The sequence below is a fragment of the Myxocyprinus asiaticus genome, chromosome 4 (assembly GCF_019703515.2).
Source record: "Myxocyprinus asiaticus isolate MX2 ecotype Aquarium Trade chromosome 4, UBuf_Myxa_2, whole genome shotgun sequence".
NCBI classification, from domain to species: domain Eukaryota; kingdom Metazoa; phylum Chordata; class Actinopteri; order Cypriniformes; family Catostomidae; genus Myxocyprinus; species Myxocyprinus asiaticus.
In genome coordinates, this window is record NC_059347.1 from 41,660,847 (window position 1) to 41,674,875 (window position 14,029).

The window sequence follows — 14,029 nt, forward strand, 5'->3', positions numbered from 1 at the left end:
TGTTGTCACTCTATTTGTTAAACCCTCACAAAAATTAACCATGGTTTTACTATAGTAATATTTTAATCGTGACTGTATTAATTGTGATTTTATAATAGTGATATTGTTGTGGTTTGTAGTGTAGCTAACTAGTTAAAAAAGTAGCTTGACTGTAGTTTAACTACTTTAAAGGAATATTCCGGGTTCAATACAAGTTAAGCTCAATTAACAGCATTTGTGGCATAATATTGATTACCACAAAAATAAATTTCGACCCATCCCTCCTTTCTTTAAAAAAAAAGCAAAAATTGAGGTTACAGTCAGGCACTTACAATGGAAGTGAATGGGGACAATGAAAGTCTATGTAGCCAGAAATGTGAAGCTTATAATTTTATAAAAGCAATTGCATTAATTATTCTCTTAAAACCTGTATTATTTGAGTGTGTATTATTTTAGCTGTAAAATTGTTTAAATCGTAATTTTTAGTCATTTTAGGGTTTGTTGAAATTACATCGTCATGGTAACCAAGTTGTAAAATTGGCTATAACTTTACACAGAAAAGGTTTGTAAGTGATTTTATCACATTCAAATCATGTTTACACACATATCTTTTGTCTTGTGGCTATACTTTTGAAACAGTGAGTATTTTAACATAGAAAAAATGGCCCCCATTCACTTCCATTGTAAGTGCCTCACTGGAACCAAGATTTTTGCTGTTTTTAAAGAAAAGGAGGGACGAGTCAGAATAAATTTTTGTGATAATCAATATTATGTCTAAAACGCTGTTGATCGAGCTTAACTTGAAATGAACATGGAACGTTCCTTTACGTTACGAGTAGCTTGTAGCTTGGGAAGCTACAGTTTCAAAGTAGCTTCCCCAAAACTTGTCATATGTCAATATTAAAGTTTAGGAGTTGTTAAAATTAGTATGATACATTAGCATCACAACTAACAAAGTAGTTTGACTGTTTCAAATTAGGATCATTAATTATTTGTTGAGCTAATTTTAAAGTGAGAGCAAAACTGCCTGTAGCCTTCAGAAATTATTGCCCAAAGCATATTGACATCCTGCTTGTCACTCTCCATTGCGCTGCAAAGCCAGTAGTCATGGTTAAAATAAAACAGATGCTGTTGAAGTCATAAACAGCATCATAACATATTCAGACAACAGTCTGTTCAAGAAGTAAAGCAGTACAGTCTGCCCTAGAAAAAATATAGTTAATGTTACAAAATAGTTTTGAAGATCAGCATGTATAAGGAATGGGTGTATTATAAATTGGACCACACATGCAGTGTTAAAATGGAATAAACCCAGAGTAAATGTCAAAGTGATGAAAAGTGACAATGACTCTCAAAGATCCTACTGATGCAGACATGATACAATCAACACAAGGCCATACAGCATACACTAGAGTTAATAAATGTCTTATTGCAAGAGTGTGATGTGGGTCTTCACACATCATGTTTTACAACTGACTTGCCATAGACCTTTCTGCAATTTCAGATGGCTCCATACAGAGTCCTTATGGTTGGCATGTGCTACACTTCCTCAACAACACGTAATAACAAGCTTTATATATCAAATGCTATGTTCTATGTCCCCATATCATCCCTCTATACATTTTCATATATATATATATATATAGTGTATATACAGTCTACTTTGTTATAGCATACAATGATTTTGGTATACAGTAAGGAGATGATTATTTAAGTTTAAATGATCCTGGAAGGCAAAATACAAAGCATTACATATGAAAACATGCAATCATCAGAAACAAATCTCTGATTTCCTCAGAAATTGAGCTGCTGGACTGTTTTGATTTTATCAAAACAGAACACACTCCATTCCCCCTGATGGCCCTAGATACATAGATATGCTCTTGTGCTTTATTTGATTATCTGGGTGTCTGCATGAGTGATCATAGATGAAAAGAGTGTGATGGATCAACATGGAGGCAAACACAGATGCATCCTTCACATCTCAGTGCCATTGTGCACATCTCTAATGTTAAAACACACACTCATCCTCAGACACACATATACGTTTAATTCTGCACAATCTCTCTCCACAACTTGAGGGCACCTACGGACACCAGTTTATTTTGTTCTAAAAAGTGATATTGGGGATATTTTCTGATTGCTGCCACCAGATATAACAATGCCTTCTCCTTCCACAGTTTTAAACCAGCAAGGAGTAACCACATTGCACATTTTGTATCTGGCAGCATTCTATGTAATGCCTTGAACTATATGTACAAGCCGCTGCTGTTTGCACTTGAACATCTACTAATGGCATGATCATTAAAGTACAACTATCTTCCAATATATCAGTTTATCTATTTGGTGCGTCCAAAACGCACCCACGCACCAAACAGAGAGCTTTGAGAACATTTTCCTCCCCAGAGTATTGCTTTAGAGGCTAAGTGTACTATCCTATATAGTTTCTGTTTTTTTTTTTTTTAAGTGGAAAGCATGTGTGAAACTCTAATTTCGATATTTAAAACATGATCACAGTAACATTCAGTACTACTTACAATTCAAAGAGAAATATTGCAGACACATTTGCACTTTAACTCATGAAATGTATGAAATAAAAAACTATCAGTTGAGTTATCCTACACATAATAATGTTGCCTGCTATATCAAAGACCAAAGAACTTGTGTATAGCTCATAACATCACGTTAAATACACACAGACGCTTATGACAAAACACAGCCAGAGAAATACAATACAAATATGGTACAATCTGAGAGAAATTAATTGTGTACTTCTGTCTATATTTAATTAGTGTTTTCCTGAATCTAATGTTTGCTTAATATACTAGAACATTTTTAAAAGGTGTTATCTGGAGCTAAAAGTTGGAAGATACCACAAAACAAAATCTGCTGCTCTATAGCAAGCTTTGTCTACACATGCCTTAATGATACACATAAATTATTTTAGACAATGGATCAATAAACTAAATCTATAGAAGTCTTAAAACACCTAAACACACACACAAATCCCCAGATGCAGATATTGTGAGTGTTATTTTAACCCCTTTTAGGTAACTCAATCATTCTGACTGAAAAACTTCCTGCTGAATTGAAAAAAATATATATATTTCTTTTTCCACTGTTTCTTTCTTCTTACAGGAAGTACATTACAGAGGGAGGTCAGTGAGATGAATAAAACCTGAGTTCTTTTTTTTTTTCCTCTTAACAATTATAAACAGAAAACACCATAGTTTAAAAATGAAAACTGTAAAATATCATTAGGTTGAAAAATAAATTACAGTAGTAATTCTATAGAGTTAGATTGGATATGTAAATACAACAAGTAATTCCAGTTTCTTCTGGAAGATAGTGAATGAAATATTAATCTCAAGACCTGTTTAAAACATAGCCTTTGCATCACTATCCCTGCTAGTTTACCACAAACACGGCTACTCAAAAATAGAAAAAGTATCTGTTCCTACTTTTCCATCTTCTTATTACAGCTTTTTCATCTCTCATAGAAATTGAACATTACTTTGTATACCTTCACACAGGCTAAAAGACCGTGTTATTTACCAAATGTTTCTCTTTCTCTCAGAGGCTTAAAGCCTAAATGGATGGGGGTGAACACACAGCACCTAACAGTAGTGGCTGCTTCGCCTCTCTGTACATCTGAGGGCAGAAGATTCAAGCATCTTTGCAATGTTAACCATCTTCATCCACAACCTCATCTTCCTCAGTCTCCCTTCTCCACCTCAGGACATTTCTGCCTAGGCTTTCTTGGGAGGGAACGTTGCCACGTGGGCCCTAAAGTAAGCTACCTGCCTCTTGGGCTGCTTAAACCAACTACACAATGTCACAGAAGGTCATCGTAGTCGAGGAGTTTGGAGTGCTGACGGCTCTTCCACAAGCGGTAGAGACGGAAGTCAAAGTACATCTCGATCATCTCCTTACCTGAGAATGCAGAGAGTGGAACATTTTTAGCTCTCCTAAATAAAACTGACAATAAAATTGCAGGCAGTATATCACTGCGCCATCTGCTGTGTGAAATATATCAGATGACGAAGCATTTATAGGCCTTTGTGGGTGTTTTAAATACAGTTCTCTATTTAAAACAGTGGTAATTATCCCTCAACAGTGTGAATCAAGCTGCATAGAGTCCGTAGGGGACAAAGGAAGATGGAAGAGGAAGGAGGGAAGGGAAGGGGAGGGAGTGGGCCTCCTGGGTTCAGTGAGAAGAAAAAAAAACAGTGGGAAAAGATGATGAGGTCTTCACTGGAGAATTATTACTGTTAAAATCAGTTGCTGTGGTATGGATGAGAACATTTTGTTGGGGTCAGAGGTCACCTGGCAGACAGGTTGCTTTACAAATGCCTTGTGTTTGTTTGTTTGTTTATCTATCAAAGCCTGATAAATTAGCACCAGTCCAGATATAATAGTATACACAGTGAGTACTGATACTACTAGACATTTGAGCCACACTTAAAAGTATAAATGTAATTGTATTAAATAACAAAATGTAAAACTAATTACTGCTGTGTCGATACAATCAAATATCCATATATCGGCATACATTTCTCACAATATTGTATCGATAGTTTAGATCCATGTATCAATATTTATATTCAACTATGTGTGTATTCATATCATGTCCAGCATTTCAATAAAGAAGCAGGTCGTCTAAATAAGTGCAAACTCTAAGCTGTGTTCCTCAGTGCAGTCAGAGACGCTTCTATGAGGCGCAAGAGAGACTGAAACTAAGCCAGTTTCTCTCATGGACACGCTGAGCCTCTCTCACGCGTTTGGCACGAGGGCCAGGCAAAAATATTGATATTCCGCTTAAGTGTGATCTTCTTTTGAACGATCCCGATGTCGATTCTTAAAATCCCAAGATCGCTCTTTCTTTCTATCAAACCTTTACAATCATATGTGCATAAATCCCTCCCATATGCGACTAAATGTGTGTAGTTTATCACATTATATATAGACATATTCCACTAAGCTTTTGAACCAGAAAGTGAGTAAATACATTAGTAGTCTTAATTTTGACTAATATACTGTATTTATTGTTCTAACAAATTAAAATCTAACAACTTTACATTTTTGCATAAAAAGTGAGCTTTTGCTAATTTTCAAAAATATTTCACTTGCTTTGATATTTTGTTATATAATACCAAGACATTCATAAATTTTTCATAGCAGCTTAAGTGTCCAAATACTTTCTGGGGCCACTGTAGTTGTGTGCTCTTTTGCTTAGCCAGGGTCTGTTTTTAATGTGTTTCAGCATATATAAGTGGTCAACTATGTGAGTGTGTGTGTGTGTGTTTGTGTGTGTGTGTGTGTGCAGTGCACATACCCTGTGCTGACAGTTCCAGAGGAGACTTAAACTCAATGGCATGAGGTTTCATCAGTCGCTTGAGGTTTTGAAAAAGCTGAGGAAGAGAGAAAGTTTTACCATTTCACTACTTCTCTATTTTCACAGTTATTAAAAACTAACACAGTGACACAAAAAAGAAGAAACAAGTTGAAATTGGCAAAAGAACTTCAATATTCCCCCCAAAAAACTAAAATCTAATGATTGAGCAAGATAAATTTTTCAATGGACGATGGCAATACAGATATCTAGAGAGCAGGTTAGGCAATTTCCTTAATAACACTGATATACTTTAACCTGTTGATGTGCATGCCCCCCCCCCCCCCCCCCAAAAAAAACTGATGTCACTTTGCTTAAATTAGTTCACATTTACTATATAGTCTAGTCAAAAAAGAGTTAATAATGTTGACAAATTATAAAGATGTATAATTTATCAACATTATGAACAATTTTGAACAGCACTCTATATAGTAAATGTAAACTCATTTAAGCAAAGTACAGTCAAACCCATGGGTGGGGTCAATGAGCATCTACAGGTTAAAAAAAAGAATTCATCCACAAATGATAATTGTCTCATCATTAGTCACTCTTTTGCTGTCTCAAATTCATGTGACTATCTTTCATCCACGGAACAAAAACCAAGATATACTGATGGAGATATAATGTGAATATATCCATACAATGCAAGGCAATCCAAGACTTTCAAGCTCTAAAAAAGACAGATCTAATCCTTGTGGTTTAATTTATGTCTTCTGAAGTGATGCAATCAGTTTTGGGTGAGAACAGACCAAAATGTAACTTATTTTTCACTCTAAATCTTCATATAAATAGATTAATAGATTGAAAGATTAATCATTATTAATCTATTGATCCTAGGCATGATCACGATCTGAAGCTCGATTACACTTCCTTGCTCTTGACAGCTTCAAAATCTCAGATGTCAAGATTTGGTATGTTCTCACACAAAACTGGTCATATTGCTTCAGAACACATGGGTTAAACAACTCGAGTTGTATGGGTTACCTTTATGCTGCATTTATGACCTTTTTGGAGCTTAGAAATGTGTTAGTCCCCATTGACTTGCATTGTATGGATATATTCACTTCATATCTCCATTAAAATACCTTTGTTTTGTATTCTGCAGAAAAAAGTCACATGATTTCATGATGGCACAGTGGGGAGTAAATGATGAAAGGATTATCATTCTTAGGTGAACTATTCCTTTAATACAACTTAATAAAAGCAAATGAGATGTATACAAAATTGCTGAAAAGGATCACTTATTTTATTATATATCTGGGCTCAACAATAAGGATTTTGTTTTCTGCTGGCCCAGTTGGGCCAGTAATTCAAAATTGTATTTGCCCTGCCAACATTCTCACTGGCCCCACAAAAAATAAATAAAAAAATTATACATTTCAAAACATTTACAATGCAATTACTAGGTTTTTAATATGTAAATAGCTGGTAAAACTCTAAGACTATTGGGAAAGTGACAGTTTCATCAACTAACCTGAAACTCTCTGACACTGGCCCTGGGCCAGCAGGCCATCCTTATTTTTGAGCCCTCTGTATTTAGCCTACTCAAAATTAAAAAACTTGAAAACAGAAACTGTAAGTATCCATTGACTAGATATTATTTATTGTGGGTAGATTTTGGATCTAATACTATCCACCTTATTATTCAGCAAAACTAGGGCACCGCCATTATCAACCTTGAATGTGGACCACTTCCGGTTTCAGCCACTTCCAGCTATTTTAGCTATACAAAAATACTACATTATGCTGCTTTATATTACAGGCTGGCAATATATGTCATCATTTTATCACCATTAATTATGATTTTCATAAACGAATTGGTTTTGAACGCATATAATCTAGTTTTACCCTATATCGCATTTTGCCATCATTTTATCATACTGTTGCACAGGCAGAATGAATGAGAGATCAGGCGCTGACAGGACAGTCCTCTGCACCATCTGACACACCTCCACAAATTTTACACAACCAACAGAGAGCAGAAAGCCACTGGGTAAATGCTGCTTTAACTTTCTTTGCACCAAAACTACATCTTGTTTCATACTGGCAAATTAATAAACACATTTTACTCTCCATTCTTGTCAGAGAGCATTCTCTCTTTCTTAGCGGTGCATAGTAAACAGACACGCAGATTAGCATTCAGCATGGCTTATGAAACATTGCCTTTGGAAATAAACAAATAAAGGCATCATTGGAGGTTATGCAGGTACATATAAATGGAGGTTTACATGGAGACAATGAACAATGCATCGTCACGATCTCGGTAAAGTAAGAAGCAGATTTATTACTGTCTCTTCAATACAACACACAGCAACAAGTGAATGATTTACTTACTCTTTTACTATAAATGCTGAAGTTAGAAAATTATCTGACCTTAGGCCATCATTCTGCTATACATCCTGTGGTTGTGTGATAGTTTATAAACTTATATAACTAAATTCTGGCATTATTATTCTTCTATTTATTTACATTGCGGTCAATAACAGTGGAACTTTTACACATTCGCCGGAAATGCAGCCGCTGCTTACTTCCATGTTGCAAAATAAGGTGGATAGGCGGAATTACCATATCTGTTAATTAGCCAAGCTGTCATGGTTATGGGCAGATCTTCAAATGGCCAAATAATGTCCAATTAATTAGCTTGACTGATATATCTGTCTATCACTTCAAAATACTAATCAAAATCTTTTTGTTCAAATTTCACTGTGGCTGACTGTGATGGTAGTGTGATTGCATATGTTGCTAATGGGAGTCATTTGAAGGTAAACAGTATATGTGTCCAGAGTGAGCTGAAAAGAAGCGAATTAAGTAGTGTTAAACTGTGTTCTACTATACAGTGGTCGGGGTCACTGGAGGGGGTCTGGTAGTGTCAATGAGAATACTTCAGCAGGACAAAGCTTGTCAGAATGCATTAACTGCCCCCTGCTTTCCATGTCTTCATCCCTCAACTTCTGTTTCTCTGGTCACTGTCAGCATCATCTCTCTTCTGGGTGTTTGTGCAATTCTTTTTTTCCTTTCATAGGAACTACTCTCCACCTCTCTAATCAATCATGAAAGCTACGGGAAGCTTTATCAATCTCTTTTGATAGTAGTGAAGGAAGGGACATCTGCCATTTGGCCAGTCCTTTTCTAAGTCATTACTAAACCAAAGTGCTTCCATTCAGAATCATCTTTCATAAGTATGAGCCAAATATGATGCAAGACGCCAGAGAAATCATAAATATTAAAAGCAAAAAAGCATTAGCTACTCAAATTTACAACAGCACTTATGAGGAACTGTTCAAGACTCATAGTTATGATGATGCATGACAATTAGCCCCTTCCTTTTATTCTGTAGAATGTTATGGGAGCTCAGGCAATTGTTAAAGGCTTATTAGTTTTCTAGTATAGAACACACAAGACATATGGCCGCCTGCTGCTGCCTTGGCACGGCAAACAGAAACAAATCACAGACACAGTGTATTACTGTTATCTGACAGCAACACTGCATCAAAAGAAAAAAGGCAGGAGCTTTAAATCAAAGAGATCTTGGCGTAGAGCTGTTTGGTTGCTTGCTGCACCTGGTCAGGTGTTATAAATAGTAAGATCACTCCAGCTCTTTCTTTGCCCTTCTGAAGAAGCAGGGTAGTGCTCAGAGGGCCATGGGGAAAATTGCTTAATGCACTGAAAGAGCCTACTTTAAAAAAAAAAAAAAAAAAAACGTTTTTTTTTTTTTTTTTCTCTGTTGACCTGCCTGCAGAAAACAGTGAGATGAACTGCTCAGGTGGCAGAAATTTTAGTGAGGTAAAAGACTGCATATAAGCACTCCAGTTTCATGCTTAAATGTGCACTTCAATCAGGAGATTGTGTGTACTTCAATCAACAAACTGCATCATGATTTGCTTACCCGGCATTTGTCAAACAGGTGCATAATGTACCTGTAGCATAATGGTGTTGCAGAACATTTTTAAACAGTGCTTGAAAATGATCTGTGTGATTTGTGTGTGAGAATAGTACTTTGCTAACATATCTGCACTAACAAAAAAAATAAAAATAAAATTGGCACAATATTAAATAGCTCATGGATATTAAAAGTTCACATGTTCATAAACAGGGCTCAGTAAGGATTTTTTTTTGGCTGGCCCATTTGGGATAGTAGCTCAAATTTTACTTGGCCAACCAAAACTTTTACTGACCCCACCACAATCAATCTATCTGTCTATTTGTCTGTCTGTCTGTCTGTCTACAGTATATATCCACCCATCCATTTTCTATAGCCGCTTGTCCTATGCAGGGTCGTGTGTAGTGCTGGGGCCTATCCCAGCTGTCTTGGGCCGAAGGCAGGGAAACACCCTGGACATGTGACCAGTCCATCACAGGGCAACACACACAAACTCTCACTCACACCTACGGGCAATTTTAGGGTCTCCAATTAACTTAACCTGCATGTCTTTTTGGAATGTGGGGGAAACCAGAGCACCCAACAATGGCAATCTGAGTAAACACAAAGTTAAGTTTTTAAATGATAATGTTATTTATTGAAGAAAAATGTTATCCAATACCAACTGGGCCTGTGTGAAAAAGTAGTTGTTACTAAATCCTCAAATCTATGAAACTGTATTCATAATGGGGTTCAGCTGGACTAGACACACCCAGGCCTGATTACTGCCAGACCTGTTCAATCAAATCAACACCTAAATAGAACTTTTTCAGCAGCATGAAGTTGGCTAAAAGGCCGAAAGAAATTCTAGAAATGATGAGGAAAAAGGTGATTGAAATACATCAGTCTGGGAAGGGTTACGAAGCTATTTCAAAGAACCACAGTGGGGGCCATTATCTCCAAATGGAGAAAACTTGGTACGGTAGTGAACCTTCCCAGAAGTGGCTGACCTTCCAAAATTCAAGAGCACAGCGACGGCTCATCCAGGAAGTCATTAAAAAGCCAAGGACAACATCCAAGGAACTGCAGACCTCTCTCGCATCAATAAAGGTATTTGTTCATGACTCCACTATCAAAAAGACACTGGCCAAAAATGCCATCCATGGAAGTGTGGCGAGGCGAAAACCACTACTAACCCAGAAGAACATTAAGGCTCATCATAATTTTGCCAAAAAACACATTGATGATCCTCAAAACTTTTGGTAGAATGTTCCGTGGACTGATGAGTCAAAAGTGGAACTGTTTGGAAAACGGGTCCTATTACATCTGGTGTAAATAAAACACAGAATTCCTGTGGTGGTAGTGTGATGGTGTGGGGATGCTTTGCTGCTTCAGGGCCAGGGCGACTTGCAATAATCGAGGGAAACATGAATTATGCACTCTACCAGAAAATCCTAAAGAAGAATGTCCAGTCATCAGTCCGTGAGTTGAAGCTCAAGCACAACGGGATGATGCAGCAAGACAATGATCCAAAGCATAGGTGCAAGTCCACCTCTGAATGGCTCAAAAGAAGCTAAATGAAAGTTTTGGAGTGGCCTAGTCAAAGTCCTGATTTTAACTTGATTGAGATGCTGTGAGAGGACCTTAAATGGGCAGTCCATGCTCGAAAACCCTCCAATGTGGCTGAACTCAAGCAGTTCTGCAAAGAAGAGTGGGCCAAAATTCCACCACAGCGCTGTGAAAGACTGATCTCCAGTTATCGGAAGCGTTTGGTAGCAGTAGTTGTTGCTAAAGGTGGCACAACCAGCTATTAAGTTTAAGGGGGCAGTTAGTTTTTCACATGGGTGATATAGGTGTTGGATAACTTTTTTGCTTCAATATATATATATATATATATATATATGTATATATATATATAAACTAATTTCAAACATTTAAGCACACGCCTTCAGATCAAAAGATTTTTAAGATCATGGGAAACATTTCGGTCAAGTGTTTCAAAACTTTTGACCAGTAGTGTATATATATATATATATATATATATATATATATATATATATATATATGAAAACTGTATTTTGAGTTTACTCAGGTTGCCTTTGTTCTATGTTATATCTCGTTTGAAGATCTAAAAACAATTTAGTATGAAAAATACAAAAAAATTGAAGAAAATAGGGGCAAATACTTTTTCACATCATTGTATATATACAATATATTATATATATATATATAAATCTTCGCACACACCAAAAACTGGCTTCTGGCATATTATGCATAGTAATGCAAAAAATTACTGATTGATTTATAATTTTTTATCCCATTCTTAAAAACGCTTTTAATACTAATACACATCATTCTAACTATTTCAAGAAAACCTCATCTCTGTTCGCAACAAAGATAATGTCACCTTTGAACACGTTTCAATCAGCAAAAAAACACATGTACAAGATCAATTAATGTAAAATTTAGTGACAATCCGGCACTGGACCTGTTGGTCAAGAGGCAGCTCCGTCAGCTGACCTGAAACTCATTTATACTAGCCTAAGAGTCATCTTTATTGAGCCCTGAATACATTACTTGCAACTGAAACAGGTAAACAGGTTTGGTATACTGTCCACAATGGAGACTTGACTTTTACAAACAGTCCGAAAGTTGAGATTCACTCTTTAATGAATACATTTCAGTCTCTTCATCACACAGTTGCCGTGCTTCAGAAGACTTGGAATATAGTGCACAAGTAGTATAGCCTACTTTTACTGTGGTTTATTGTGTTGTTTGCCATTTTTGGAATGTTTCTTTTTGAGTTCCGCGGAAGAAAGAAAGTTATACAGGTTTAAACAGGATTACATGAACAAGCTCCTTACGAACTTCATTTAAAACTCAAAGTTTTGGACATGTACCATGGTAAAAGCATGTTATACTTTGATCTACCTTGGAGTATATGAGGATTTGTTACATGGTGCTCTGGAATACTAGATTCTGATTGGCCAATGGTGCCATCTAGCAGTCCGATATCTCTGAGTAACAACTGCACATTCAGGGATTAAAGGAATGTTCTGGGTTCAATACAAGTTAAGTTCAATCGACAGCATTTGTAGCATAATGTTGATTACCACAAATATTAATTTCGACGACTCCTTTTCCTTAAAAAAATTAGAAATCAAGGTTACAGTGAGGCACTTACAATGGAAGTGAATGGGGACAATTAAATTGAATGTGTCCAATTTTTGGAAGGTTTAAACACAGAAATGTGAAGCTTATAATTTTATAAAAGCTATTGCATTAATTCTTCTGTTAAAACTTGTGTATTGAGCTGTAAAGTTGTCATTTTTAACAGTCATTTTAAGGTTTTAGGTTTTGTTGACATTACATCGTCATGGTAACAAATTTGTTAAACTGGCTATAACTTTACACAGAAATAGTTTGTAAGTGATTTAAGAACACTAAAATCATGTTTATATGCATATCCTTCTTGTCTTGTGGCTATACTTTTGAAACGGTGAGTATTTTAGCGTTCAAAAATTGGCCCCCATTCACTTCCATTGTAAGTGCCTCACTGTAACCTCGATTTAAGTCCAAATAAATTTTTGTGGTAATCAATGTAATGCCACAAAAGCTGTCAATTGAGCTTAATTTGTATTAAATCCGGAACATTCCTTTAAGATCAGACCGGTCATCCAGGTATTGCGAGTCATCTTTCCTGCTTGTCGGATCACTGTGCAATCTCTACAAGAAAGTTAATAAAATAATTGCAACTCAAATCAAAGTTTCATGTCCATTTATTTATTTGGCAAGTAGTCTTGTAATAGGCTGAATAATGAGGAGTCAGATGGTCAGAATTCCGATGCAAGTCGGAGTTGGATTTCAGCTGTTCAGAGATTTACTTCTTCTCACATAATGACATAATTTCAATGCAAATCAATATTTTATGTCCATCTATTTATTTATTTGGTTAGGAATGTACAGTCAGCTGGTTGTTATCACAAAATAAACCCCTTCAGGGTGATACCTGCTGACTGTACATTATTCCTTACATAATCATTCATTACAATTGTATATATCAAAATACCATGCTATTACCATCTGATCTATGAGTACCCCCATAGTACTTTTTTGTAAGGGTGTAGTAGTTACAACACACTGTCCAGCCTGACATAACTGAATACATGTCCAGAGTTGTGGTGGCCAGAGGGAACTGAACATGTGTGTACATGTCTAAGCGTGTGCGTTTGTGTGAGGCAGAGAAGTGAGGGGGCTGAAGGGTGACAGACTGTCTATCTTTCAGTCACAGAGCAGTTGGTTGTCAATCTGGCACCCTCATCTCCTCCCATCATATCCCAGCCTGACCCTGAACGCACTCCCACCTGTCATCCTCTCTTTCTCATGCACACACACCTACCACAGCATGGAAAAGTGAGGCTGTACAGTAGTGACAGTCATTCTGTAAACACTAATAGATTTATGACTGTGTTTAGCATGGTGCTCATTTGAGAGGCATAGGTTCGATTAGCCCAATCTCTCACCCTTAATTTCTTGTCTTGTGTCTATGGCAAAAAAGCTCAAGACTAAAATTTCTGAATGCTAATGGCATTAAAAATTGATTTGGAAATGGGTTGGGGAGGTGAGAAGAAATGATCTACCTTTTCTCCATTAGCATTGCCAAGCACATAGCAGCCCATAACGTGGATGAGGTTAGGCTTGGGATTTAATAAACTCATGAATTTGCCAAGTCTCCTCCAGAACCTGCGCACAAAAGCTCAGGATGATTACAAAGAGAATACAATGCAGGTATTGCAGGC

General features: G+C 36.6%; 1 protein-coding gene across 2 annotated transcripts in view; it reads right to left on the minus strand.

Annotated features, from left to right (window-relative positions):
• Nucleotides 1–825: 825 nt before the first annotated feature.
• Nucleotides 826–14,029, minus strand: part of LOC127439375 (NMDA receptor synaptonuclear signaling and neuronal migration factor-like) — a 41,208-nt gene continuing 28,004 nt past the window's right edge. For both annotated transcript variants that reach the window (XM_051695624.1, XM_051695621.1), the window contains 3 exons: nucleotides 13,871–13,973; nucleotides 5,315–5,390; nucleotides 826–3,912 (listed from right to left, as the gene is read on the minus strand). In XM_051695624.1, the coding sequence (XP_051551584.1) occupies nucleotides 3,815–3,912; nucleotides 5,315–5,390; nucleotides 13,871–13,973 (277 nt within the window). In that variant the 3' untranslated portion in view covers nucleotides 826–3,814. The remainder of the gene's footprint in view (nucleotides 3,913–5,314; nucleotides 5,391–13,870; nucleotides 13,974–14,029) is intronic.